This window comes from Sus scrofa, chromosome 15 (genome assembly GCF_054392235.1).
Source record: "Sus scrofa isolate SSC_HxYL_T2T_F1_AM1 chromosome 15, Sscrofa_HxYL_maternal_Yorkshire_Landrace_v2.0, whole genome shotgun sequence".
NCBI lineage: Eukaryota > Metazoa > Chordata > Mammalia > Artiodactyla > Suidae > Sus > Sus scrofa.
In genome coordinates this window covers 83,330,103-83,355,361 of record NC_139397.1, presented here as the reverse complement: position 1 = coordinate 83,355,361, position 25,259 = coordinate 83,330,103, and the positions used below count along the sequence as shown (strand labels likewise).

The window sequence follows — 25,259 nt, the reverse complement described above, 5'->3', positions numbered from 1 at the left end:
ATTTCCATTTTTGCTCTCTCTTTGTGTAATTTCTTCAGTTTTACTTTGACTTAATACTTCCGTCTTGTTTTTTGGTTATTGGGTGGTTCTTGTTTGAATGTTCCTAAACTTTGAGTAGTCTAGTGCTAAGCTATGGAGTTGAATTCTTTTAACAATCACAGAAAGTGTTTTATATTCACTTAAAAAAACAACTGTCTCATTTGTCTTATGTAATTTGAGAGTTCCAAAAAGTTTTATCTACCTAAATTCAAGTAAAAGGAAATTAATCTTACATTTATAAAATATTCAAGTGACTTTATATCATAATTAAGACATGGAATTTTTATCAGCCTTGAAAAAAATTTCTTTAACTTTCAGGAACTTTAGGAAGGTGATATTAGAACTTTAAATTTACTGATACCCTGAGAGTTTCTTTGAACAACCATTAATATTATAAACATGCATTATAAATGTTGAAATTTGTTGTGAAAAATAAAGTGTGGGAAATTCGGATTAACCCTATATATTTTTTATTTTTTTGTCTTTTTAGGACCACACCCATGGCATGTGGAGGTTCCCAGGCTAGGGGTCTAATTGGAGCTGCAGCTGCCAGCCTACACCAGAGCCATAGCAACGCAGGATCCGAGCCATGTCTGCGACCTACACCACAGCTCACAGCAACACCGGATCCTTAACCCACTGAGCAAGGCCAGGGATCGAACCTGCAAACTCATGGTTCCTAGTCAGATTCATTAACCACTGAGCCACAACGAGAACTCCTTTTTTTTTTAATTTTTTTAAATTTTTTATATATATTTTTTAATCTTGGCATTGAGAGTCTTGAGGATGAGGTCTATTTTGAGAATATGTTTTATTCATTGTTATGATCTTAAACCTAGCATGGTGCCTACTGTATAGAAAATACTTGCTAAAGAATATTTGCTAAAAGAATAAAGGCTGCTCTTCCGAGCTACAGGCCATGAAACTGATTCTGGGTGATGCTTCTTAGCCTTTGAAATCAGGCTAATTCCATGAAATAGCGGCTCCAGAAGTACATTGAAAGGTGTTATATATGCTCACAGCAGCTCTAGAGCTTGACAGACAAGAAGGTTGGGTAGAGTGTAGCAACATGACTATAATAATCACTAAACCAACTTGTGTCCTGGTTTGTGCTTGTGTACTTGACATAGATACTGTTTTAGCCAGATCTGCTAGGCCTGGTAAAATGCCAATATTTGAGTGCTAAATGAGGAAGTTCCAAGTCAGGTAAATTAGCAGAGGAACGAGGCCTGGAAAAAAAAAGGGGGGGGGGATGGTCTTGGGAAGCAAGGATAGGAACATGGCTGGGACCAAGGAAAATGTGTACCTTAGATAAATAGCCACTTAAACCTACCCTTTCTCCCCATTCTTTTCAATGTTCCTCTACCACTGTTACAATACAGCTCCCTCTCTTCTAACTCCCTTTTTAAAATCCCTTTATTTAGAGATTTTTACCTGGATTCCAATGCTGCTAGCTTATTTAGGACATCCACACCCCTGAGCAAAGAAGAGATTCAATCACTAAATCTTAACTTCTATTGAGTTTACCTGAATGATCTATGTAAGTGACTTAAGAAAATTAAGAAAGTCGGTTAAGGGCTAGCAGCACAGGAGAAGTCCTAAATAAGTCCTTCAGGCCAAGAATTGTGCATCTTCCCCCTGTCAAACAATTGTGCATCTTTCCCCTGTCATGGAACTTTATGGTCCTCCCTACGAGAAGTCGTTCTCTCCGTGACTGTCACTTCTAATAGGGTGAATGTTAGAAGCTGCAACATATATACAAGGACACTTGAGAAGAGAGTGATGTTGAAAAACTTTCTCAAGTGCCCTTAAGGTTTTGTGGATGCTTCCAGGAATATTGGAATTCCAAGAACATATTTGTAAATTAATTTAGTAACTGATTACTTTCAAAAAGGATTTAAGACAACTCACAGTGAAAACCTACATGCAAGTAAGCCAAAATCTTTAAGTCATAAACAGGAAACAAAAGTTAGAGAGATGAGAGCAAAAAGAATTCTTAAGAATTCAACTCTCTTGAGGCAATGGAACACAAAATTTAGTGGTGAATTTTTTATTCCCAAAGAGACCAAAGAGACTATATTTTTCAATTTCTAGCTGGAAAGAACATATCAGTTCTTTAGGAACAATAAATATATGTGAAAAAAAAACAGAAAAAGTTGAAAGTAAACTTTCTATTGAATATCTACAATGCATGGGATTTATATTCATTTTCATTATCACATTTAATTGTGCACACAACCCTGTGAGATAGACATCATTTTTACAACAGAGGAAACTGAATCTCAAGAAAAGTTAATTGACTTGACCAAAGTCACAGATAGTAAGGGATGGAACTAGGACTTTAGATCCTGCCTATCTGATTCCATAACTCATATCACACCTAGAGAAGTGAATAATCCCTACCTCTATCTCATCTTCTTCCAACTCAAAGCATGCACACACACGCACATACATGCATAATTTTTCCTTCTATAAACAGGCTGTATTCCGAAAGTATAACTGAGAAACTTCAGGAAAATGACGGAAATAGCAGCTGTTTAATTTAAGCTCAGTATTCTCATTCCAACTACTATAATGATAGCAATATCTTCCCCATTTGTGACATATGAAATGCCTTTTTGTACCATATTACAGCCAAATCCTAAGGAAAAAATAGGCATATTTAATTTGTTACTTGATGTAAGGCTCCTTATATTTTTATCTGTATGGAGACAGCTGAGAGTTATACAGAGATCACAAAAGTGGGCTTCAAGGAGGGAACGTAAATCATGCAAAGAAGCTAGAGAACTTGGGTTTAGTCCTACTATAGCACCTCCAAATAAAGCCCCATTTTTTTTTATGACCACAGCCACAGCATTCGGAAGTTCCCAAGCTTGGGATTGAATCCAAGCCACAGCTACTAACTATGCCTCAGTTGCAGCAACACAGAATCCTTTAACCTAGTGCACCAAGCCAGGAACTGAACCTGAGCCTCTGCAGTGACCCAAGCTGCTGCAGTCTGTTTCTTTTACCCACTGTGCCACAGTGAGAACTACGAAGTGGTCCCATTTTTGAAAACAGTATCCAAACCTAGCCTAGCCTGGCAGCCTCTAGCCTGGCATCCCTTGTCAAAGAATTCAGTGTGATAGTTTAGACAGAAGGATCAGAAACCTAGAGGGTTGCTTCCATGACCCCAGTAAAGAGTGGGGAAAGGGCCTCGAGCTCCCAAAGGCAAAAATGGGCAAAGACTAAGCAAGTTATCATTTCTAGGGGAGGTTTCCAGTCCAAGTAGGAAATCTGACAGGAGTCCAGTCATGTAGGGGAAGCCTGAAAGTTACAGTTAAGGGGAATGGTTTCAGATGAGTGTCCAAGAACTCAGAGGAGAGCTCATTTCTTTTGGGTCTGAGTCAGGCAATACAGAGACTTCAAGATAAAAGTCTGAGTTTCCACAGCTGTGTGGAGCCAGATGAGAAGTATCTTACAATTGGCACTTTTATATGTATTGATAACTCATGACAAATTCTGGTATTGCAAAGGCTCTTATTCTCTGGCAGAGAAACACAGATAGATGAAGTGACTTGCACAAGCATCAACCTGTGACAAATTCATGACCAGAAGTCATATTCTATGGCTTTTCTTCTAAAACACCCTTGACCCAAGATTGGAAACAATGGCTGTTGTATTTCAGGTCCCTCAATGACCCTTTTGTATTTTATCACAGCCAGTCTGACCAATTGCATCACACAGTGGTCCTGCAGATGTGTATCCTTGTGGTTGTTTTGATAAAGTATTTAAAATAGTAAAAATTACAAGTTAACTTGAAAAATGATCTAATTTGAAGTTCCTCTGTGGGCCACATGCATTTGAATCATTTATACAAATAATTTATTATTACTTTTAGCCATAGTGGACAAAGTTGACCACACACACCCCCAAAAAAAATCCTAAAACTACATTATCAAGCACTATATAATGCCTCCCCCCTCGACTCCAAAGCATATTTAAATGGATCTATTTTTTTTACCAACAGTGGAAAGTCAACATGAGAATTAAAATATATATATTTATCACCCAAAATAGTTAAGACACATACAGAGAAGCAAGAGTTGAGTATATTTGACCCATTTATGCTGAAAATTTTATAAAATAATGTAAAATTTTATTCAGTTAAAATTGAGTAGCACTTGTCACAAAATATTGTTTAATCTTTCCTACAAGTTATAAATTAGTCACCAAATAGGTTGTCAGAACAGTAGAGCTATTAGAAGCTTTACGTATGCATTGTAAATTCTGGCACAATTTCCATTTCTGAAAATTGAATGAAACTTTAAAAGTATGTTTGTTCTTCTCCTTCCCTTTCTCTATTTTCAGTGCTTATCAAAATATTTAGTATTAATAATATGCATATGAAACATAAGTATTGCAGGTATTGTTGGCTAAGAGAATTCTCTGGTATGTAACATTTACAGATACCATGGCTATTTCAGGATCATTATTTTTATTCATTATATCTATGATTTACACCAGAGATAGCAATCCAGATTGCACTGAGATTCTTTCAAAAGGTTGTCTTTCTAGTTGTACCACCTTTCATTAGTTATGTCTTATTAATTGTCACATTGCATTATATCTGTCCACAGTATGATTCTATATAACATAATGCAGGACATGAGAAGCAGTGTGAAACTATTGTAGGCATTACGTTTTAATGAGACAGCATTAAATGAGACAGGGTTGAGTCTGAATGCCCACAGTTAATTCAGAGAATAAGTGTATGAGTTAAAATTCTGACATGTTTAGCAAACCAAGTATTCATTAAGATAGTAGAGGTAGAAGCATTTTAAGAACTCCTGTGTGACAGTTACTACACCTGCAGTTCTGTGAACAAGAAATATACTTAATTTCAGGCGGAGGTACCCTGTGCGCTGGTAGTATGAAACTCTTTATTTTTTTTCTTCAGGTCCTAAAGGGTTTCCCAGAATGTTTACAAGCTGACATTTGTCTACATCTCAACCAGACTTTGCTGCAAAACTGCAAAGCCTTTCGGGGGGCAAGTAAAGGTTGCCTTAGAGCTTTGGCAATGAAGTTCAAGACCACCCACGCACCTCCAGGAGACACTCTGGTTCACTGTGGGGATGTCCTCACTGCACTTTATTTCTTATCCAGAGGCTCCATTGAAATCCTCAAAGATGACATTGTGGTAGCTATTCTGGGTGAGTGTTTTAGAATTGGATGGTCACAAATTCAGTTATTAACTAATGTAATGCATAGTTTAAAAGAGCACTTTCCTATTTATTTCTGAGTACTCTTTGATGAGTAATTTTAAAGCTTTATTTAAAATTCAATTGAAATCAAATTAACCTTGTGGAAAGTGTTTTCTTGACTGTCTCATTTTTGCTCTGTTGTGTAAATGCTTCCATTCGTGGCAGATACTTAAGCATCTGAGGCCAAATGTATGAAAATATTCAGCATTTTCCTGTTCATGTAAGAGCATCTTGTATTCATGCTTGAGCCCATGTATATGTAGTAAGCATACTTGGTAGCATGTGCCAATGCCCTGTCCTAAACTGGGTTTATATTTTGATGAATTTCATCAAATTGCCATGCACTTTACCTGCTGTATCCCGTCAAACAGAATTATAAGTCCTTAACTAGGTAATATAAAGCTAGGAATTTAACACCTAGGGACAAAGGTAGTGAGAAGATTAAAATGTGTAATAAGTTTAAACTGGATTGAATGCAAAAGAAAGCCCCTCTATTCAATCCACTTCTTCAAAAATAAATTTAGTTAGTGTCGACTTGTAGGATTTCTTTGGAGTATTAAAACAACGGGGAAGAACAAGAGAGCACAAAGAAACGAGGTCCATCCTTCTCTCCTAACCCTGAGCCAAGAGGTTTAAGCCTCTCTCACCCCCTTGGGACCACCCACCCCCAATGTTGGTGAGCATGCGCACTTCTTTTTTCCTGCGGATTAAATCTGATTCAGTTTAAATAATGGAACATGTAATTCAGTGAGTTCCTTTCACTCGATTATTGATGTCAAGGATATTCTCTGTTTCCTTCACTGCTGTGTAGAACCAGAATAGGCATAGCACAAGATCCAATGCATGAATGAAGATGTTTGAGAGATTCTTATATAGTTTAATATTTTATTATAATGAGAGCTTTTGAAAAAGGTTTTTTTTTTTTTCAAATTTGACAAGATGCACAATTTGGTTTAGAATTCAATAAGCAGGCCAAGAATAAAAATATATTCTAAATCACTTAGCAGTTACACAATAAAGTGGGGTTTTCACCAGATTTGGCCTTGACAGTTTGCTCTGGTATATTGCCAGGGAAGGATCATGCTTTATGGCATTCTTGATCTTCCTACAGCCAGCCTTGACTTCTTTAGGAAGGTGACAAGCCTTCTGGCCTTATAAAATAGTAATTTTAGAGTGTGATTAAATTTTACACACTGACTGATTTACTCTTTACTCTTTTACAATCATGTAAGCTAATTAAATACAAAGCTCATGCTCAGTTTAGTTCAGAGCTTTTCTTTGATAATATCTATACTGAAATATCAAAATATAAAGAATTTTAAGAGATTTTCTGTCTCATTTCCATATAAGTCTACATTTAAAAACCTCAAAAATTATTATTCTTTCTGTTTTTGAAAAGGTAAGTATTTATCTAAGCTAAAAGTAATGTATTTTCTTCAATATCAAGTTTTCTTATAGATATGGTATCTGATTTCTCTCTGTTAGTTACATTCATGTTTAAGATTAGTATATTATAGCATTTTTCTTTTATTTAGAAAAATATTGTTTAAAAGTCTTTATAAGTGTCCACAATTTGGTACATATGAATTTTGAATTTGTCTACCAAAATCTAAAGTAACAGATCCAGGGAGGTTTTTTTAAATCTGAAAAGAAGCTTCAGGATGTATGTAAGCAGGTACTATTTTATACTGCCATTGGCTACCTTTAAAAGTTATGTAATCAATAATCTATCATTAGATATTACACAAGTATTCCTAAGTACAATTTTTAAGTATCTTGACATTCAGAGACAGAAAAATCTAAGTGGCCTTGACACTCAGGGAAAATATTTGGAGAAGATTAAATATATCAAGTGTGTAAAGATTTTGACTGGAGTCAGAATACATGGGATTTATTCATGGCTACTATTCTCTCCCTCCCCATCTGAGAAGGTGACCTTGATCTAATCCGTTTACACTCTTTAATCCTCTTTCCATATTTATAAAATTTGGATAATAATTAGTAATTTTTTCACAAGGTTATTTTGCAGATCAAGTGAGATAATGCACCTAAGCATTTGACGCAGTTCCTGACACCTACTTAGTCAGCAATGAGCATTTGTTATTATTGCTGTCATTATCATCCTCATCATTGAACGAGGCCTAGAAAAGAGGTGACATGTGGCAGGGAGAGGGGATGGGAAGGGCACATCAGAATCCTGACACTGAAATAACCCCAGTGTCTTGCCCCCTTTTCTTTGGCAAGAAAGCAAGAAGGACACACTTTTAGAATAAGGACCATATGGTAAGAAAGCAGAACTGTATATTCTGAGAAAACTATAACTAGATTTATTAAACAATTCGACAAATTCATTAAGGGCAAACCCAAAAGTGGTTTCTAAAGGAAACAGGGGGTGTTCAAGTGCTGAAAGTGTTCCATCATAATTCCATGCTTGGCATCACCTTCAGAGACCATGCTGAGATAGAAAGGTTGTGAATCTGACTCACCACAGCTTTTGGCATATTTCTAGACTGACAGAATTAGACCACACCTACTATTGGTAAACTCCTTTTGTAGCAAATGTAGCATAGCAGACTAAAGCCATGTTTGCTACATTCTAGGCACTTAGCCCAAGAATCAAAACAACGAAATAATGGGGATTTTGCCAAGACAGGTGCACTAAGAAGCAGAATTGCAGTCAGCAAGCAAACATGGCTAGGGCAGTGAGTAGGAGGTACTCCAATGTTGCCCCCATGTGACAGTCAGTGATGTGGTCTTACATTTGACAGTTTGGGTTCAGGGATTGATCAATGGTCCCCTTCTACTTTTAGAAAGAAAACATTAAGTTCAGATTCTTTTTACCTCCTTTTTTTTTCTTTTCTCCTTTTTCTTTTTTAGGAAAAAATGATATATTTGGAGAGATGGTTCATCTTTATGCCAAACCTGGGAAATCTAATGCTGATGTCAGAGCTCTCACATACTGTGACTTGCATAAGATCCAGAGGGAAGACTTGCTAGAGGTTTTGGATATGTATCCTGAGTTTTCTGATCACTTTCTCACAAACCTAGAGTTGACTTTCAACCTAAGGCATGAGAGTGCAAAGGTATATGTTATCTGCTTATTTTCGTGCTTTGACATTTTATTTCGTTCTTGAATAAACTGCTTTTAAATACTTCTGAAAGATTAAGTGAAATAGTGTAGAAAAACTTAACCAATTCTGACTACTCAAAAGGAAAAGCCAACTTAATATTGGAATTTCTAAATTATGGGGAAGGAATTCAGTCTAATTACTTTCAAGTGTATTGAATAACTTTAGATAATTCAATTAAATGTGACTTTTTAGGAACTTTTAGATGACATACCTCATTTAAAATAGCCATGGTTGGGGAGTAACCATTGTGGTTCAGCAGTTAATGAACTGGACTTGTATCCACGAGGACACAGGTTCAATCCCTGGCCTTGCTCAGTGGGTTAAGGATCCGGCATTGCCATGAGCTGTGGTTTAGGTCATAGACGTGGCTTGGATCTGGCATGTCTGTGGCTGTGGCATAGGTTGGCAGCTAGAGGTCTGATTTGACCCCTAGCCTGGGAACTTCTATATGCCATGGGTGTGGCTCTAAAAAAAAAAAAAAAAGACACAATAAAATAAAATAAAATAGCCATGGTTGGGAGTTCTCACTGTAGCACAGTGGGTTAATGATCCAGCTTATCTCTATGGCAGTGCCAGTCTGTGCAGTGGGTTAAGTGTCTGGTGTTGCCACAGCTGTTGCGTTAGTCACAGCTGAGGTTCAGATTCCATCCATGGCCCAGGAACTTCCACATGCCATGAGTGCACCTCAAAAATAAAATAAAATAACCATAGTTTTTTGAGTGTGACAGCTATTTATAATAAATGGATGATTTTAGGCTATTGAAAATCTCTTAAAAGAGTTTATTTTGTATTGAAGTTAAACTATTCTCTCAGCTATTATTTATAGCATGCCTTGGTTAGCAATATCTTTTCAATAATTATGAAAAAATTAAACTCTTGGAGTTCCCGTCGTGGCACAGTGGTTAACAAATCAACTAGGAACCATGAGGTTGTGAGTTCGATCCCTGGCCTCGCTCAGTGGGTTGGGGATCCAACGTTGCCAGGAGCTGTGGTGTAGGTTGCAGACACAGCTCAGATCCCGAGTTGCTGTGGCTGTGGTGTAGGCCAACGGCTGTGGCTCCAATTGGACCCGTAGCCTGGGAACCTCTATGTGCCACAGGAGCGGCCCTAGAAAAGAAAAAAAAGACAAAAAAAATTAAACTCTTAAATTTAGGTTCATATTTAACACAATTTCTAAATCACCAAAGTATAAATTAATCAGTCTTATACCTGAGTCAAAATAGTGTTACAGAATAAATAACATATACTCTAGTAGAAATAATATTTTTTTGGCCACCCCTATAGCTGCAACCAGAGCCACTACAGTGACAACACCAGATCCTTAACCCACTGAGCCATGTGGGAACTCCTAGAAATAATATTTTGAATAATTGTACATATGATTTAACCTGGAGTGAATTTTGAGAGTGTAGCCCTTATATCCCTTATTCTCTTCCACTATGAAAATGTGTTCTTAAAACCTACCAATACTCTAAGAATATAGATCTAATGTTGCAGCGTACAATTTGTTACTAGGTTATTCCTCCATCCCCTTCATCCCAAACCCTACAATCCCAATGCTAATTCTAAATACTTTTTTGTCAGAAGCCAAATGTTTTGACACTTGCCAGTATATTTTATTTATTTATTTATTTATTTTTATTATTTTCCAACTGTACAGCAAGGGGGTCAGGTCATCCTTAGATGTATACATTGCAGTTACAGTTTTTTCCCCCACCCTTTCTTCTGTTGCAACATGAGTATCTAGACATAGTTCTCAATGCTATTCAGCAGGATCTCCTTATAAATCTATTCTAGGTTGTGTCTGATAAGCCCAAGCTCCCGATCCCTCCCACTCCCTCCCCCTCCCATCAGGCAACCACAAGTCTCTTCTCCAAGTCCATGATTTTCTTTTCTGAGGAGATGTTCATTTGTGCTGGATATTAGATTCCAGTTATAAGTGATATCATATGGTATTTGTCTTTGTCTTTCTGGCTCATTTCACTCAGTATGAGATTCTCTAGTTCCATCCATGTTGCTGCAAATGGCATTATGTCATTATTTTTTTATGGCTGAGTAGTATTCCATTGTGTATATATACCACATCTTCCGAATCCAATCATCTGTCGATGGACATTTGGATTGTTTCCATGTCCTGGCTATTGTGAATAGGGCTGCAATGAACATGCGGGTGCATGTGTCTCTTTTAAGTAGAGCTTTGTCCGGATAGATGCCCAAGAGTGGGATTGCAGGGTCATATGGAAGTTCTATGTATAGATTTCTAAGGTATCTCCAAACTGTTCTCCATAGTGGCTGTACCAGTTTACATTCCCACCAGCAGTGCAGGAGGGTTCCCTTTTCTCCACAGCCCCTCCAGCACTTGTTATTTGTGGATTTATTAATGATGGCCATTCTGACTGGTGTGAGGTGGTATCTCATGGTAGTTTTGATTTGCATTTCTCTTATAATCAGCGATGTTGAGCATTTTTTCATGTGTTTGTTGGCCATCTGTATATCTTCCTTGGAGAAATGTCTATTCAGGTCTTTTGCCCATTTTTCCATTGATTGATTGGCTTTTTTGCTGTTGAGTTGTATAAGTTGCTTGTATATTCTAGAGATGAAGCCCTTGTCAGTTGCATCATTTGAAACTATTTTCTCCAATTCTGTAAGTTGTCTTTTTGTTTTCTTTTTGGTTTCCTTTGCTGTGCAAAAGCTTTTCAGTTTGATGAGGTCCCATGGGTTTATTTTTGCTCTAATTTCTATTGCTTTGGGAGACTGACCTGAGAAAATATTCATGATGTTGATGTCAGAGAGTGTTTTGCCTATGTTTTCTTCTAGGAGTTTGATGGTGTCCTGTCGTATATTTAAGTCTTTCAGCCATTTTGAGTTTATTTTTGTGCATGGTGTGAGGGTGTGTTCTCGTTTCATTGCTTTGCATGCAGCTCTCCAGGTTTCCCAGCAATGCTTGCTGAATAGACTTTCCTTTTCCCATTTGATGTTCCTGCCTCCCTTGTCAAAGATTAATTGACCATAGGTGTCAGGGTTTATTTCCGGATTCTCTATTCTGTTCCATTGGTCTGTCTGTCTGTTTTGATACCAGTACCACACTGTTTTGATGACTGTGGCTTTGTAGTATTTCTTGAAGTCTGGGAGAGTTATGCCTCCTGCTTGGTTTTTGTTTCTCAGGATTGCTTTGGCGATTCTGGGTCTTTTGTGGTTCCATATAAATGTTTGGATTGTTTGTTCTAGTTCTGTGGACAATGTCATGGGTAATTTGATAGGGATTGCATTGAATCTGTAGATTGCTTTGGGTAGGATGGCCATTTTCACAATATTGATTTTTCCAATCCAGGAACATGGAATATCTTTCCATTTCTTTCCATCTTCTTTGATTTCTTTGATTAAAGTTTTATAGTTCTCGGCATATAGGTCGTTTACCTCTTTGGTCAGGTGTATTCCGAGGTATTTGATTTTGTGAGGTGCAATTTTAAAAGGTATCATTTTTTTGTATTCCTTTTCTAATGTTTCATTGCTGGTATACAGAAATGCAACTGACTTCTGAATGTTAATCTTATATCCTGCCACTTTGCTGAATTTATTAATCAGTTCAAGGAGTTTTGGGGTTGAGTCCTTAGGGTTTTCTAGGTATAGTATCATATCATCTGCATACAGTGACAGTTTGATCTCTTCTCTTCCTATATGGATGCCTTTGATTTCTTTTGTTTGTCTAATTGCTGTGGCTAAGACTTCCAAAACGATGTTGAAGAGCAGTGGTGAGAGTGGGCATCCCTGTCTTGTTCCAGATTTGAGTGAGAAGGCTTTCAGTTTTTCCCCATTGAGGATTATATTTGCTGTGGGTTTATCATAAATTTGCCAGTATATTTTAATGCCACCTAATAAAGGCTCTGGAAAAAAAGATCCTTAAGTAAATAGTTAGATAAAATATGGTAAAATTATTTCTCCCTGGAATTATAGTCATTCCCAGATTATTGTGAGAGACAAAGATTTTAAGGTCACCAGAGTACCATTCAATAACCTGAAGCACCAGCTCAGATAATGACTTCTTCTCAAAATGCTAAAAAAATTGAAAAATAATTAGATGGTAAGAGGTTCAAGTTACCAAGAGTATATTTTTATAATCATTTTAATTCAGCACTGTATCAAATCATAGTGTACTGTCACCAACCTCATTCTGATTTTGCTTTGAAAAGCAACAAACATCTACCTTAGATAACTTATTTATGTAACAAGTTTAGGCATCAACCAAATAAATAAAACAAAAGCTTCCATTCCTTTTATTTATTTGGAAACTTCCAGTTTCATTTACAAGAGAGGGAGGAAGAAGGAACTGGGAACAAAAATAATCAAGGGTTCAGAGCATAGTGTTTATTGAATTCAAACTTATATTTATTATTGTGAAATTTAACCTTGCATCCATTACCATGTAATTTAAACATCATAGCTAATTATAATTAGTTTATACATTTTTCTCTACAGTAATAGAGATTCTGCAAAGTTTTTTTAAATTATTATTATTTTTATTGTAACTTTACCAAGTTACATAAAATACATTCCACATGAAGGTAGATGTTTTGTATAAATGTTGACAACACCATCCTCAAACATATCTGATAAAATAACTTCCACAACTATTATTTTCCCATGAGATGATACGACTGCTAGAATTATTCTATCCATCTATTTTATAATTTAGAGACAACCATTAAGCAAAGTATTGTAGCTATTTGCCTGCAATCTAATAATTAAGTCTCAAATTGGTTGAAATGATATGAAATAGTAAAGAGTTTACTGATAATACGCTGTGTTCGATTGAATAATTTTCCATTTTATCTTCACATTCCATTAACAAAGGCTGATCTCTTATTACGATCACAGTCCATGAATGATTCTGAAGGAGACAACTGTAAGCTGCGAAGAAGGAAATTGTCATTTGATAGTGAAGGAGAGAAAGGTAATTCATTCTTTTCTAAAGTTTCAATGTAGAGTATGTGGTTAATATTCTTACCTATATGTTCCTCATACTTCTGATTTCAAGGGTAAACATCATTCAGATTTTAAGACAACAATCCTTTTTTTTTTTTTTTTTTCAGTAGCTAATGATATGGTTTCTGATTAGTAGCTGTTAACAGTGTTTCTCAAGACCTGGTCCCAGGACCTCTTCTCTTCTTTTTCTCATTGTACCCATAGCTGAGTAATCTCATTATACCCATAGCTTAATTATATTTTCACACTGGAGATGTGCCTATTTACATCTTAACCCTAGACCATCTGAGCTTCAGCCTCATGTATTCCAATACCCATTAAATCATCTACCTGAAATCACAAAGGCAGCTCAAACTCAACATTTATTCAATTGCTATAATGATATCCCCCTGAAAATCTCTCTCTCTCTCTCCATCAGTTGCCGTGTCAGTAAATGGTACCTCCATTCAATAAATTGCACAAACTAGGTATCTATCTAGGTACCAACCTTCTCTCAACCTCTCTGTCAACACTGGCAACAAGTCTTTGTTATTGGTACCTCCAACACATCATTTATTCTTCAAATTAGGTACCTTTTGGTTCACTTTTCTCCATCTTCATAGACACAACTCTGGGCCAACCTAGCATAATCCATTAAATTACATTTTTTGTCAGTGTTAATCTTCAGTGATATTCAATATGAACTCTTTCTTGATGTCTCCAAAAGTTTCTTTCTTTTATGAATTCCTAAAGCACTTTCCTCTTTTTATACAGTCCCCAACTTAATGATGGTTTGACATATAATTTTTTGACTTTAAAATGATGTGAGAGCAATACACTTTCAGTAGAAACCATGATTCAGATTTTTAATTTTGATCTTTTTCCAGCTAGAGATAATGTGGTAAAATACACTTTCATGATACTGGGCAGCAGCAGGGAGCAGCAGCTCCCAGTCAGCCCCACAACCACAAGAGCAACAGCCAGTATACTTACAACCATTACTGTTTTTCACTTTCTGTGCAATCTTCAAGAAATTGCATGAAGTATTCAACACTTTATTATCAAATAGGCTTTGTGTTAGATGATTTTGCCCAACTGTAGGCTAATGCAAATGTTCTGAGCATGTTTTAGCTAAGCTAGACTAAGCTGTGATGTTTGGTATCTTAGGTATATTAATGCATTTTCAAATTATGACATTTTCAACTTACAATGGGTTTATCGGGATATAAAAATCTGCTGTGTACGGTGCTTATGTATTTGTCCTTTTTCTCTATCAAACCATAGATTCCTTTAGCAAAGCATGGTTGATAACTATCTGATGAATTGGGCTAATTGTTGAATCCTCTGGCTGATTGCAGAATAATAAACCACCCACAGATAGGTGATAATTTATTTCCGCAAATGTCTTTCATTTTTCTCCTGGTGACTTTTTCTAAAATCAGAACCATAACAGTCAAGCTGTTCTTCTATTGATTTAATCTAAATCCCTTTCCTGAAGTTAATCTCATATTTTGATCTCACTAGAAATGAAGAGCAGCTTGACAATATTGTCTATATAATAATGTCACCCATACAGTTGAAGAGTCATTAAATCGCCTTTCAATCTTGTTTACTTTCCTCATTCTCAAGCTAAATAATCTAACATTTTTATCCCCTGATAAGACCCTGAGAGCATGTCACAATTTATATTGTGCTCATGCAACTAAGCATTTCCACTGATTCTGAAAATTTTCCCTTACTCACAGGCTTAGTCTATAGGACCCATTTTATATAAAGTATAGATGATACAGGATTTGCCTGCCTGCAACTCTTTAAAGTTACCTGAGCTGTCAGTGTGTAAGCATGATTTGGTCAATATGAAAATTCAGTTAACTCAAGTTATCCAGGTTGAGAGCCTCTTCCAATATTTAGGGCTCCATGGAGCTATAATCAAGTTTAAAATTTGATAAAAGAAATTTAGTCCCAATCACTCTAATCTAAAGATCTGAAGGGGCCACTCATTCTATACTTGATGTAGAATCAGTATCTGGAGAAAAACACACATATAAGTAAGTGTAAAGAACAGAAAATTTTCAGAAGATAATTGATACTAAATTATATAAAGGATACAAAACCTAAAAGCCATTCCATGAAATGTGTTGATTACTTTAGAGTTAGTTTACTGCTCATTTGAAAGAATACCTTGAAGGCAGATATCCAAGAATGTTGATGACTGTGAATTAATCTTCAGAGACATGAAAAACCAGAGGGAAGAACATGTGGTTGGTCATTGAAGATAGACAGAGATTGAGCCCTATAATTACTACTCGCAAACTACTTGGCAAAACACTGGAACTCTTTAGGCTTCAGTTCCCATCTCTGCTCCCCCCACACACACACACACACCACGATGCCTACCACATGATGCTAAAGAGCTTACATTCAAAAAGAGATATTAAAATGAAAAGATGGAAGTTCCCGTCGTGGCGCAGTGGTTAGTGAATCCGACTAGGAACCATGAGGTTTGGGGTTCGATCCCTGGCCTTGCTCAGTGGGTTAGGGATCTGGCGCTGCCGTGAGCTGTGGTGTAGGTTGCAGACGTGGCTCAGATCCCACGTTGCTGTGGCTCTGGCATAGGCTGGTGGCTATAGCTCCGATTAGACCCCTAGCTTGCGAACCTCCATATGCCATGGGAGCAGCCCTAGAAAAGGCAAAAAGCCTTCTCTCCTAAAATGTATTTGTTGATGAAAGTGGTTTGTCCTCGTGGGCTTTGCATTTCTTCTTGAAATTAACTCAGTTCCTAACAAGAAAGAGTTGGCAGCTCAGGTCAGAATTTGAGGGTAGTTTATATTTTGGGGGCATATCTTCAGGAAGGTTCTCTTTCCTTCCTAAAATTATGGCATGAAAGTACCCAGGACCTTCCCAACCAGACTAGGGTCGTTGTAGGCGAAGATGCTACAGATCCTGAGATGGAAGTAAAATGTTTTTACAGAAAGTGAAGAATAAAAGCATTATCTTCAATAACTTATTTAGTGACCACAAGCATTGATAAGATGCTTGGACTGAACAGAAATAAATGAAGTATTGCCTTTTGGAACATGTGGATGAATAGTCTCTAGATAGTCTTCGAAGTTGAATTGTACTTACTTCAGAGTGTGCCAATATGGTCTATTGGGTTATGGAAATATTTATTTTTAAATTTTTATGTTGTATATATATCTTATAATATACATAAATTTTAGTACAATAATATGTATAATGGCACATGGTATACACACACAAACATGTGTTTTTATTGATAGCACTTTTGTGACCACATATCTGGAATATTTTGCTCAACTTTTTCATTGAACAGAAAGTGCAATATCAAAGTAGCTACTAATGGAGTTCCTATGATGGCTCAGTGAGTTAAGAACCCAACTAGTATCCATAAGGCTGCAAATTTGATCCCTGGCCTTGCTTATTGGATTAAGTGTCTGGCATTGCTACAAGCATGGGTGTAGGTTGCAGATGCAGCTTAGATTCCCACATTGCTGTGGCTGTACTGTTTACCAGCAGCTGCAGCTCCAATTCAACCCCTAGCCCAGGAACTTCCAAATGCTGCCCTAAAAAGGGGGGTGAGGGGGTGGCCCTAATAAAAGAGGGATGGGGATAGGAAGTAGCTTCTAATGGCTGATTTGGGGAGCCAGTGACTTTTGGGGAGAGAATATCCAATGAGAATAGTAATTAACAGGCCTCCAAAACACAGAAAAAAATTAAAACATGTTAAAGATGTGACTCTGCCAACCAAAGGGATGTAAATCAAGATGAAATATTCAGCATCCTCTTTGCATTGGATTTAGATGATGCCACACATGTCATAAAAAAAGGGGGGGAGACCTATTTTAAGAAACAAATACATCCAAAAGTATTTATTCTCTACTGCAATTTTCTCATTTTCCTACCCATGTCATTTTTATTAAAATGGGCACTTCTGTATATATTCAAGTGGAAAAATCTAATATTCCAGAAAATAAGAGTGGAAAGATGAGAGGCTTAGAACTCATCATACCTGTGTTTTAAAGGATAACAATAAACTTTATCCTCTGTCCTTTGGTAATATTGGGTTAGTGATTTCACATTGTCATCTAGAAGCCAGTAAAAATTTGAAAGTGTTTCTCCAAAATAAAATAACTTCTATGGAAGTTATTGAAGTAAGGAGTAAAAATATACACTATTAAACTTATTTTTACAGAATAAGGCTGGTTCAAATTCTAATTTTACAAAGTTAAATTTTTTTTTTCCTTTTTGGGGCCACACCTGTGGTACGTGGACGTGCCCAGGCTGGGGGTCGAATCAGAGTTGCAGCTACCAATGTACTCCACAGCCACAGCAATGCCAGATCCTAGCCTCCCCTATGACCTACGCCATAGCTGTGGCAACACCATATCCTTAACCCACTGAGCAAGTAAGGCCAGGAATCAAACCCACATCCTCGTGGATAATAGTCAGGTTCTTAACCGGCAGAGCCACAAGAATTCCTGAAGTTAAGCCTTTAAATACAGCGATATTATACTTTGGCATCTCTTTGGAATAAATTTTCTAATAATAAATAATTATTAGCTTTTGTTATTCATTTTAGTAAGACATAAATGTATCTTTCTTTAATTTTTAAGATAAAATTTTGATACATTTTAATTAAAATATAGTTGGTTTACAAGGATACATTTTTACCTGCATTTATATATTGAAAACTAATCCCATTTCAACATTCTTTAAAGCTAGAACAGAAGTAAAGTACTTGAAATCAAATGAAGAAATTTATTTTAGACTCCAGTTTTCCAATGAAATAAATTTTTTAAAGCATTCAGCTGGAAAATGCTCCATTATCTTAAAATTGTCACCAGTAGGAAATTTTAAAGGCAAATGCTGAGAGAGCATATAAAATGTCTCTCTTTGACCAAAAGTGGGGTCTTCCTGTTGGGTCTGACAAATGAAAATGATAAATAATCTGAGAGAAAGACTCCACAAAAAAATAGAACACAAGCATTTGTTCCCAGATTGTTTGAAATGTAAGAATTTTATATAATCAGGACATTCATTCTTCGCTCTTGAATCCATTCTGAACAGAGAGACACCCATGAGACAAATCACAAATGCTTTAAAATTGTATCCTGTGAGAAAAGGGGAAGAGATGACCTGTCAGCCTGCAGAAACAGGGGATTAAAAAAAAAGTTTTCAGTCATCTAAATCAGAAAAATGTAAAGCTTAATTAAAAGGCAATTTTTTCTTTGTAAAGTGATAGTAATAGGAGTGATTATACAATTTCACTTCTAGCAAAAGGGGAAATGTAAAAAATCACTCAGATTACTGCCTTCAGAATATTATTTCTACATGGTGCTTAAGAAAATAGTATTGTTGGAGATTCCCATTGTGGCTCAGCAGGTTATGAACCCCACTAGTACCCACGAGGTTGTGGGTTCAACCCCTGGCCTCTCTCATTGAGTTAAGGATCTGGTGCTGCCCTGAGCTGTGGTGTAGGTCACAGACACAGCTCAGATCTGGATTTGCAATGGCTGTGGTATAGGCCGGTAGTTTGACCCCTAGCCTGGGAACTTCCGTATGTTCCATACACCACAGGTGCGGCCCTAAAAAGGAAAGAAAGGAAGGAACGGAGGGAGGGAGGGAAGATGGGAGGAAGAAAGAAAATAGTATTAAGAAACAATAATAATAAAATAGTGTTAAGAAAAAATAGTACCCAATGCTATTTAATGTCTCTCAAATAATCCAGTTTAACTAGAAAAAGAAACGGAAGAGGCCATCAAAATCTAGAGGTACCTGGAGACTAATTACAAAGCATTTCAGCCCTAATTCATGTATTCCATTAGCTAACTTCCAGCCTAAACCTGAGCAATTTCCATTTTTTAATCCACAAATAGATTGCCATTTCAACTGTCATTTTAAATGATTGAATATGAAACTTTGATTTGTCTAATATAGAATAGAAAAATATTCTTGCAGTTGAGCTGTATCAAAGAAAGTGTTTACATGGCCTGGGTTCCAAAAAGCAGCTAGCTAATCACCCAGAGGCAATGAACACAGAAAAAAATGTGGAATCATTTTCGTTCCATATTGGAAAAATTCAAAGATATCAAACTTTTAATCTTATTTCATGATGCTGCTTTTATTTGAAATTTTTGCTAAAGGACTTAGACACATGTATATGAAATCTTCTCTTAGAGAACTACAGAACACTCACCACATTTTGTGAATATTTGTCCTAAGTTGAAATCAGCAAGTTATAATTCAACAATGTATGTTAACTAATGAATTTGTGCCTAAGCATCTAAAATCAAATCATAAGTTAGTAAACTAAGACCAAGGTTCATGTGGTAGATGGGACAGGACATTTTACTATGTGTGAGAATTTGCAAGTCTATAGAGAACTCCCACAGCATTTCAAGTCAAAGAGACAATAATTAATAATTTGTGTCAAACATTCATTACAAATATCCATGTTAGCATTATTCTTTCTTAGATTGGAGACATATGAATTCAGTTTAATTCAGTTTACATTTGACTTTGCTGGAAAAGATTCCATGAAAGTGTTTAAAAGAAAAGCATTTTGGACAAGATGAGAAGCTTTTGTCTATTCAAATCCCATTGATGCCTAAACTGTGCAAAGGTTTACTTCTTACTTAGGAGCAGCCAACTGATTCAATTCACGAAGTAGGTATGAGGATAATTTAGGAAAGTGAAGATATTCCTTTTTAAAAAACATTTATACTAGCATAAAATCAGAATCTATTATTTTTTGAGGAATAAAATAGTAGGTGCATAAAGTGGAGAATGTAGATCAGATTTTCAGATGGGGAGAAGCTGAAATCAAAGAAAACAGGAAGAGATGACAAAAATGAAGTTGAGAGGCTTGAAGAGGGCTGTGTCAGTGACACTAGAAAGAGGTCTGTGTAAGAAGAGCTGGTCTGGATATTTACAACCAACTAGTTTAGTGGTTGAGTACAGAAATGTAAGTATCACAGAGTTACCAACAGTGTCGACGATGTTTGAGATTGGAAAGGTCTGTGGTCTCCTCAGTAATGATGAAAACACTTAGTAAGTGTGAAAATCATAAAGGAAATAAATTAAGCAATCTGCTTTCACTATATTTAACTTTAATTGGCAGGACATAAAGTAATTCCTTAATAACCATTTCATATGTAGCTTTTTTTAAACTGTATCCATTTTTACTTTGGGCTGATTTTTAGCTTATATTTTTAAATGATTTTTTTTAAATAAAAGAAAAAAATCTTTTTAATTTCTATGCCATATGGGAATTAAAAAAAAAAAAAAACAGTTGGAAGTTTCTCTGGAGTGGCCTTAAATCAATTCATTTGGCCTTCTATAAATAACAGAGTAAGCGCAACCAGGCAGAGTGGATGGGGACATTGTTTTAAACATTTCTCTAGAAAATGATATGCTCTTCGGAATATGTTGGTTAGTTATTAGTGGTAACCAGATGGAGAATTATACCGTCTCCCCAGGACACTAATGGAAACAAGTTCTGGGATTTGTCTCTGAATTTTTCCTGCTGAAATATGTTCTAACACAACCTTCATGCTGAAATTATCCTGACATTTCAGTATAAAACAGCCAATATGCACTACTTATTTTAATGTAATTAGGTAAACCTACCTTAATTACTGTATTTAAGCTTTATATTCTTCGCAATATGCTGCACAACCAAACTGCCTGGAATGTCAAGGCCATTAGATGCATTGAACTAGGGCCGAAATTCAGCCTGTCAGCCTTTACCACAAGGAGGCTTCTGGTTTTGACCTTCACAATGTGTGCGTGGCCACCACAGATGAGAGGGTGTGAAGGTTGAAAACAAGCAACAAGCTGCATAGTGGTGATATTTTAAAAGTGGGACACATTTTTCTCCCCTTTTTCATTTCCTTAAAGAAATAGTATCCCAGATTTTAAGACTACAAATAACTGTTGCATATAAAAAAGGTTTACTTTATCCTACAGTTTTTTTTTTAGATATAGACATTATTACTCTTGCAGATATTCTTTTAATTTTTAAATGAATAATGTATTTCTTTAAGATAATCTAATGTCCTTTGAATTCAGAAAAAAAAAAGTCTCCTTAAGTGGCTACATTTTCAGTAGGGAAGAAGAGAAAAAATATTTTCTGACATTTAAAAAAATTCTGTTAAATTTGTTCAAAGAATATCACCACTAAAAAGGTAGTATGTAGAGAGCTAGACAGAGTAGTGTGCATAATCTCACATTTGGTTATCTTCTATAAAGTAACTTTTCTTTGATAGATTTTGGCAAAGAAAGCACAACAAATGATCCTGAAGACTCTATAGATACCATAAGACATTATCAGAGTTCCAAGAGACACTTTGAAGAGAAAAAAAGCAGATCTTCATCTTTCATCTCCTCCATTGATGATGAACAAAAGCCTCTCTTCTCAGGAATTGTAGATTCTCCTCCAGGAATAGGGAAAGTAACTGGACTTGATCTTGAAGAAACAGTGCCCACCTCAGGAAGAATTCACGTGGATAAAAGAAGTCACTCTTGCAAAGGTAATGGAGCTTCTCAAGAATAAGGTTGTCTCTCCTCAGTGCCAATCACAAAATGGTGACATTTCACAAGTAAAAAAACATACTACACATGTTAATCTAATCTTCAATTTCATAATATATTTGCAAAGAGTTCAAAGCTCAGGTCATCTACAAAGTGTTGGCAGGATGCTGAAATAGTGGTCATAATTCCCAGTGACAGCAATGATAGAGGTTGTGTGTGGCCTGTCAGATTTGACATATGTCACTTAGAACATTTGGGAATGTCCATGATGGTGATTCCAGAGAAGAGGGGAGTATTTGAAGAGAGCTAACCTGTTGATTCTTTTGTGTATCTTCTGTACCAGTTCCTCACTCCCAGTCCTATTGTTTTATAGCATGAAAGTCCGATACAATGGCAATACCATACACACCAAAAATAATTTAAGCTTGCTGGGAATTAAAAGAAAATGGGTAGAAATGCCCCTAAATTAAGTATGCTCTTGATCCAACTCACTTGAAAATATTTATTTAAAAGCAACTCCCAAATATGTGGGTTTTGTTGTAGAAAATAGGCATGAATTGTGCAATAGTGCTTGATCATTATATCCTGATTTGATGCTAAAGGAGAGAAAACTCAGGAAAATTTAAGAACTATCACTTGAAAAAAAACAACTAATTTAGTATAACAGGAGCTAGATCTGTAGAACTTGTTAAATCTAGCTAAGTGGGTACAAGAACAGGTATGGGTCACACTGCTTGGGTTTCACCTCCAAATCTGTGACCTGCTCCCTTTACGTCTTTCAGTGAGTAACTTGATAGATCCCACTAAGATTCAGTTCGCACATCTTTAAAATAGGAACTAACCAACTAGTCTGTTGTGATTATTAAACAAGATAACATGCATAAATTACTTCCCCTGAAATAAAATTCCCAACTCTGTTTAGTATTTTATTACAGTTTTTATTTTCAAACCCTTTAATCATTGAATATATTCCCAGATAAATAAAAATGTAGAAATGAAGAAGGTGTAGCAAAAAAAAAAAAAAAAAAAAAGAAAGAAAAAGAAAAAAAATCAAAAGAATATAACAGAAATGAGGGGAAAATAGGATGTTCTTGACCTGGCTGGATACAAAATTTGGCTCAGAGTAAGCAAATATTACCTCTCATTGTCAGCATTATTCAAAGTCACTATGTTTGACAACGAAAGTTTTATTGAATCTAGGATATTTAGGCTTTATGTTTTTCCAGAGTTACTTTCCCTATTTTGTCAAATCAGCTTTTGCTATGACTCCAAGTTGAAGTAAGCTAAGAATATATGCAAATGTTCTCTGGACAATCTAAAATCTTGATGAAGTGAATGAAAATAGTACCTCATTTATCACAATGGAAGAATGGAATATTAGATGTGATTACCAAATGTCCCATTTTAGTTATTTATGAAAACGGATTCTGGGAAGTGCTAAAAATAGAAAAAGGTTGTATCATGGAAGTTAGAAGTTCTGAAGAATTTGCTGAACCATCCTACTATCTCAAAAAGTCAGCAAAATGTGGGCCTCATTTTTTTAAAGTATTTTTTGTTGTTTTCCTCTTGAGTTTTAAAGTCTCAAGTGACAAGTCAGTAAAGACATATTTTGGGGATTTTATTTGACTTATTGACTCTCGCTGGCTCTCTCATGCCCTTCATCTTATATTTTTCTTTGCCACTTCTTCCAATTATTTTTAATTAGCTATTCTATATGCACAATAAAAGGATACTGTCCTAACAAATCATTTCAATATCTATAAATTTTAATACTCAAAAATTTACACTACAGTCCATATTCAAACAAATAATTACCATTACAATTCATAGTTAAATAGGAATGTCAATTGAATAAGCATAATTAATGTTGTATGCAATCAATCAGTTTAACACATGATTGTCCTGGATAATTAATAGAATCAACTAATGGAGAATTCTAAAACTTTATTCACTGTAAATTTCATTCCCTAATGATTTTTAAGGTGTAATACTATGGAATGTTCAAGAATTTGAATAATATGTAGGATACAGCTGTAACTGCTAACTGGTGTGGTTTGAACTACTAAATCCCCTCAAATTTTTGTTTTATCATCATTAGGAAATACCACTTACATTTCTAGCATTTGTCACACTGAATCCAACAGACAAGCACCTTTAGACAAAACTAAAAAGAAAAAAACAAATTAAATGGATTCTGATTTTAGATTGAGGTCAAAGGTTGACTCTAGGAAAATTGTGTGCCTAGAGCAAAGTGAAAGTTTACTTTCTATTCATCCATTTCCAGAAATGTGTCTTGCAGCTATAGCAACATTTTCCAAGGCAACCAAGTGCAGATTCTTTCTGAGCTATATTTAGAAAATATATACAAGGATGTTCATTTTGATTAAGACCACTAAGCAGGATTTCCCCTTTGAAATCCTTTTTTTTTTTATATTGCTGTTAAAACAAGCTAATCGCACATATCCAGATTTTAATAAAAGAGTAAATTATAATCGAGGAAGCCTTTACCTAATAGTTTACATTTATTCCTTTTTGTTCTAAGATTATCAGGTTTTTTTTTCCCTTGAGTACTAAAGAAAAAATATAATCCTACATAATTTATTGTATGTGAAGATTCGCCACTATTATTTAAAAACTAATTTATCACATGATGATTTGAGAATGAGAGAGCTATTAGGGATAAATGGAAATTCTGTAAGCTTTCTTAGCACAAAACTTCTGAGCATAATATATAACTTCCATCCTATCAGTTTTTATCATTTTTGTTTTATTGTGTAGCAAAAGGCGTGCCAGGAAGAAACATTGGCATCATCTAACCATTTATATGTGTTCTAAATGTTTGCTTGGCTTTCCTTCTCCAAAATTGAAAATCTAGTATAACTAAGGCATTATGTTATTGTTTTGCATTTTAAATAGAGTCGCATGCCTGTGAATAATAAATCATACTTTTCAGTGAAAATCCGTTGATGTATTACTTAAAAGCCAACAATATCATTTTTTGATGTTCACTTTCATTTTTCATGTTTGGTAAAGTACCAAAAGAAATTATATGTCATCATTTGTTTTTTTCTTTTTGCAGCTGCACCTGTGGCATATGGAAGTTCTCAGGCTAGGGGTCAAATCAGAGCTGTAGCTACAGCCACATCAGATTCAAGCTGCATCTGTGACCTATGCTGCAACTTACCTTGCAGTGAAGCCAGATCCGCAACCCACTGAGCAAAGCCAGGGATTATACTCATCCTCATGGACACTATGTCAGGTTCTTATCACTCTGAGCCACAAAAGGAACTCCCTATGTTGTCACTTTAAAAACAAAAAACAGTGAGTTCCC

General features: G+C 35.7%; 1 protein-coding gene across 24 annotated transcripts in view; it reads left to right on the top strand.

The window, feature by feature from the left end:
- Positions 1-25,259, top strand: part of KCNH7 (potassium voltage-gated channel subfamily H member 7) — a 501,977-nt gene that overhangs the window by 455,939 nt on the left and 20,779 nt on the right. For 12 of the 24 annotated variants that reach the window (XR_014830513.1, XR_014830517.1, XR_014830516.1 and 9 more), the window contains 4 exons: positions 4,979-5,231; positions 8,160-8,365; positions 13,265-13,364; positions 21,664-21,927. Coding sequence is in view for 18 of the 24 variants with exons in the window: in XM_085001281.1 (XP_084857407.1) it covers positions 4,979-5,231; positions 8,160-8,365; positions 13,265-13,364; positions 21,664-21,927 (823 nt within the window). In the remaining 6 variants the exon portion in view is untranslated. The remainder of the gene's footprint in view (positions 1-4,978; positions 5,232-8,159; positions 8,366-13,264; positions 13,365-21,663; positions 21,928-25,259) is intronic. The other 12 variants (XR_014830515.1, XM_085001285.1, XM_085001286.1 and 9 more) reach the window with 3 other exon arrangements.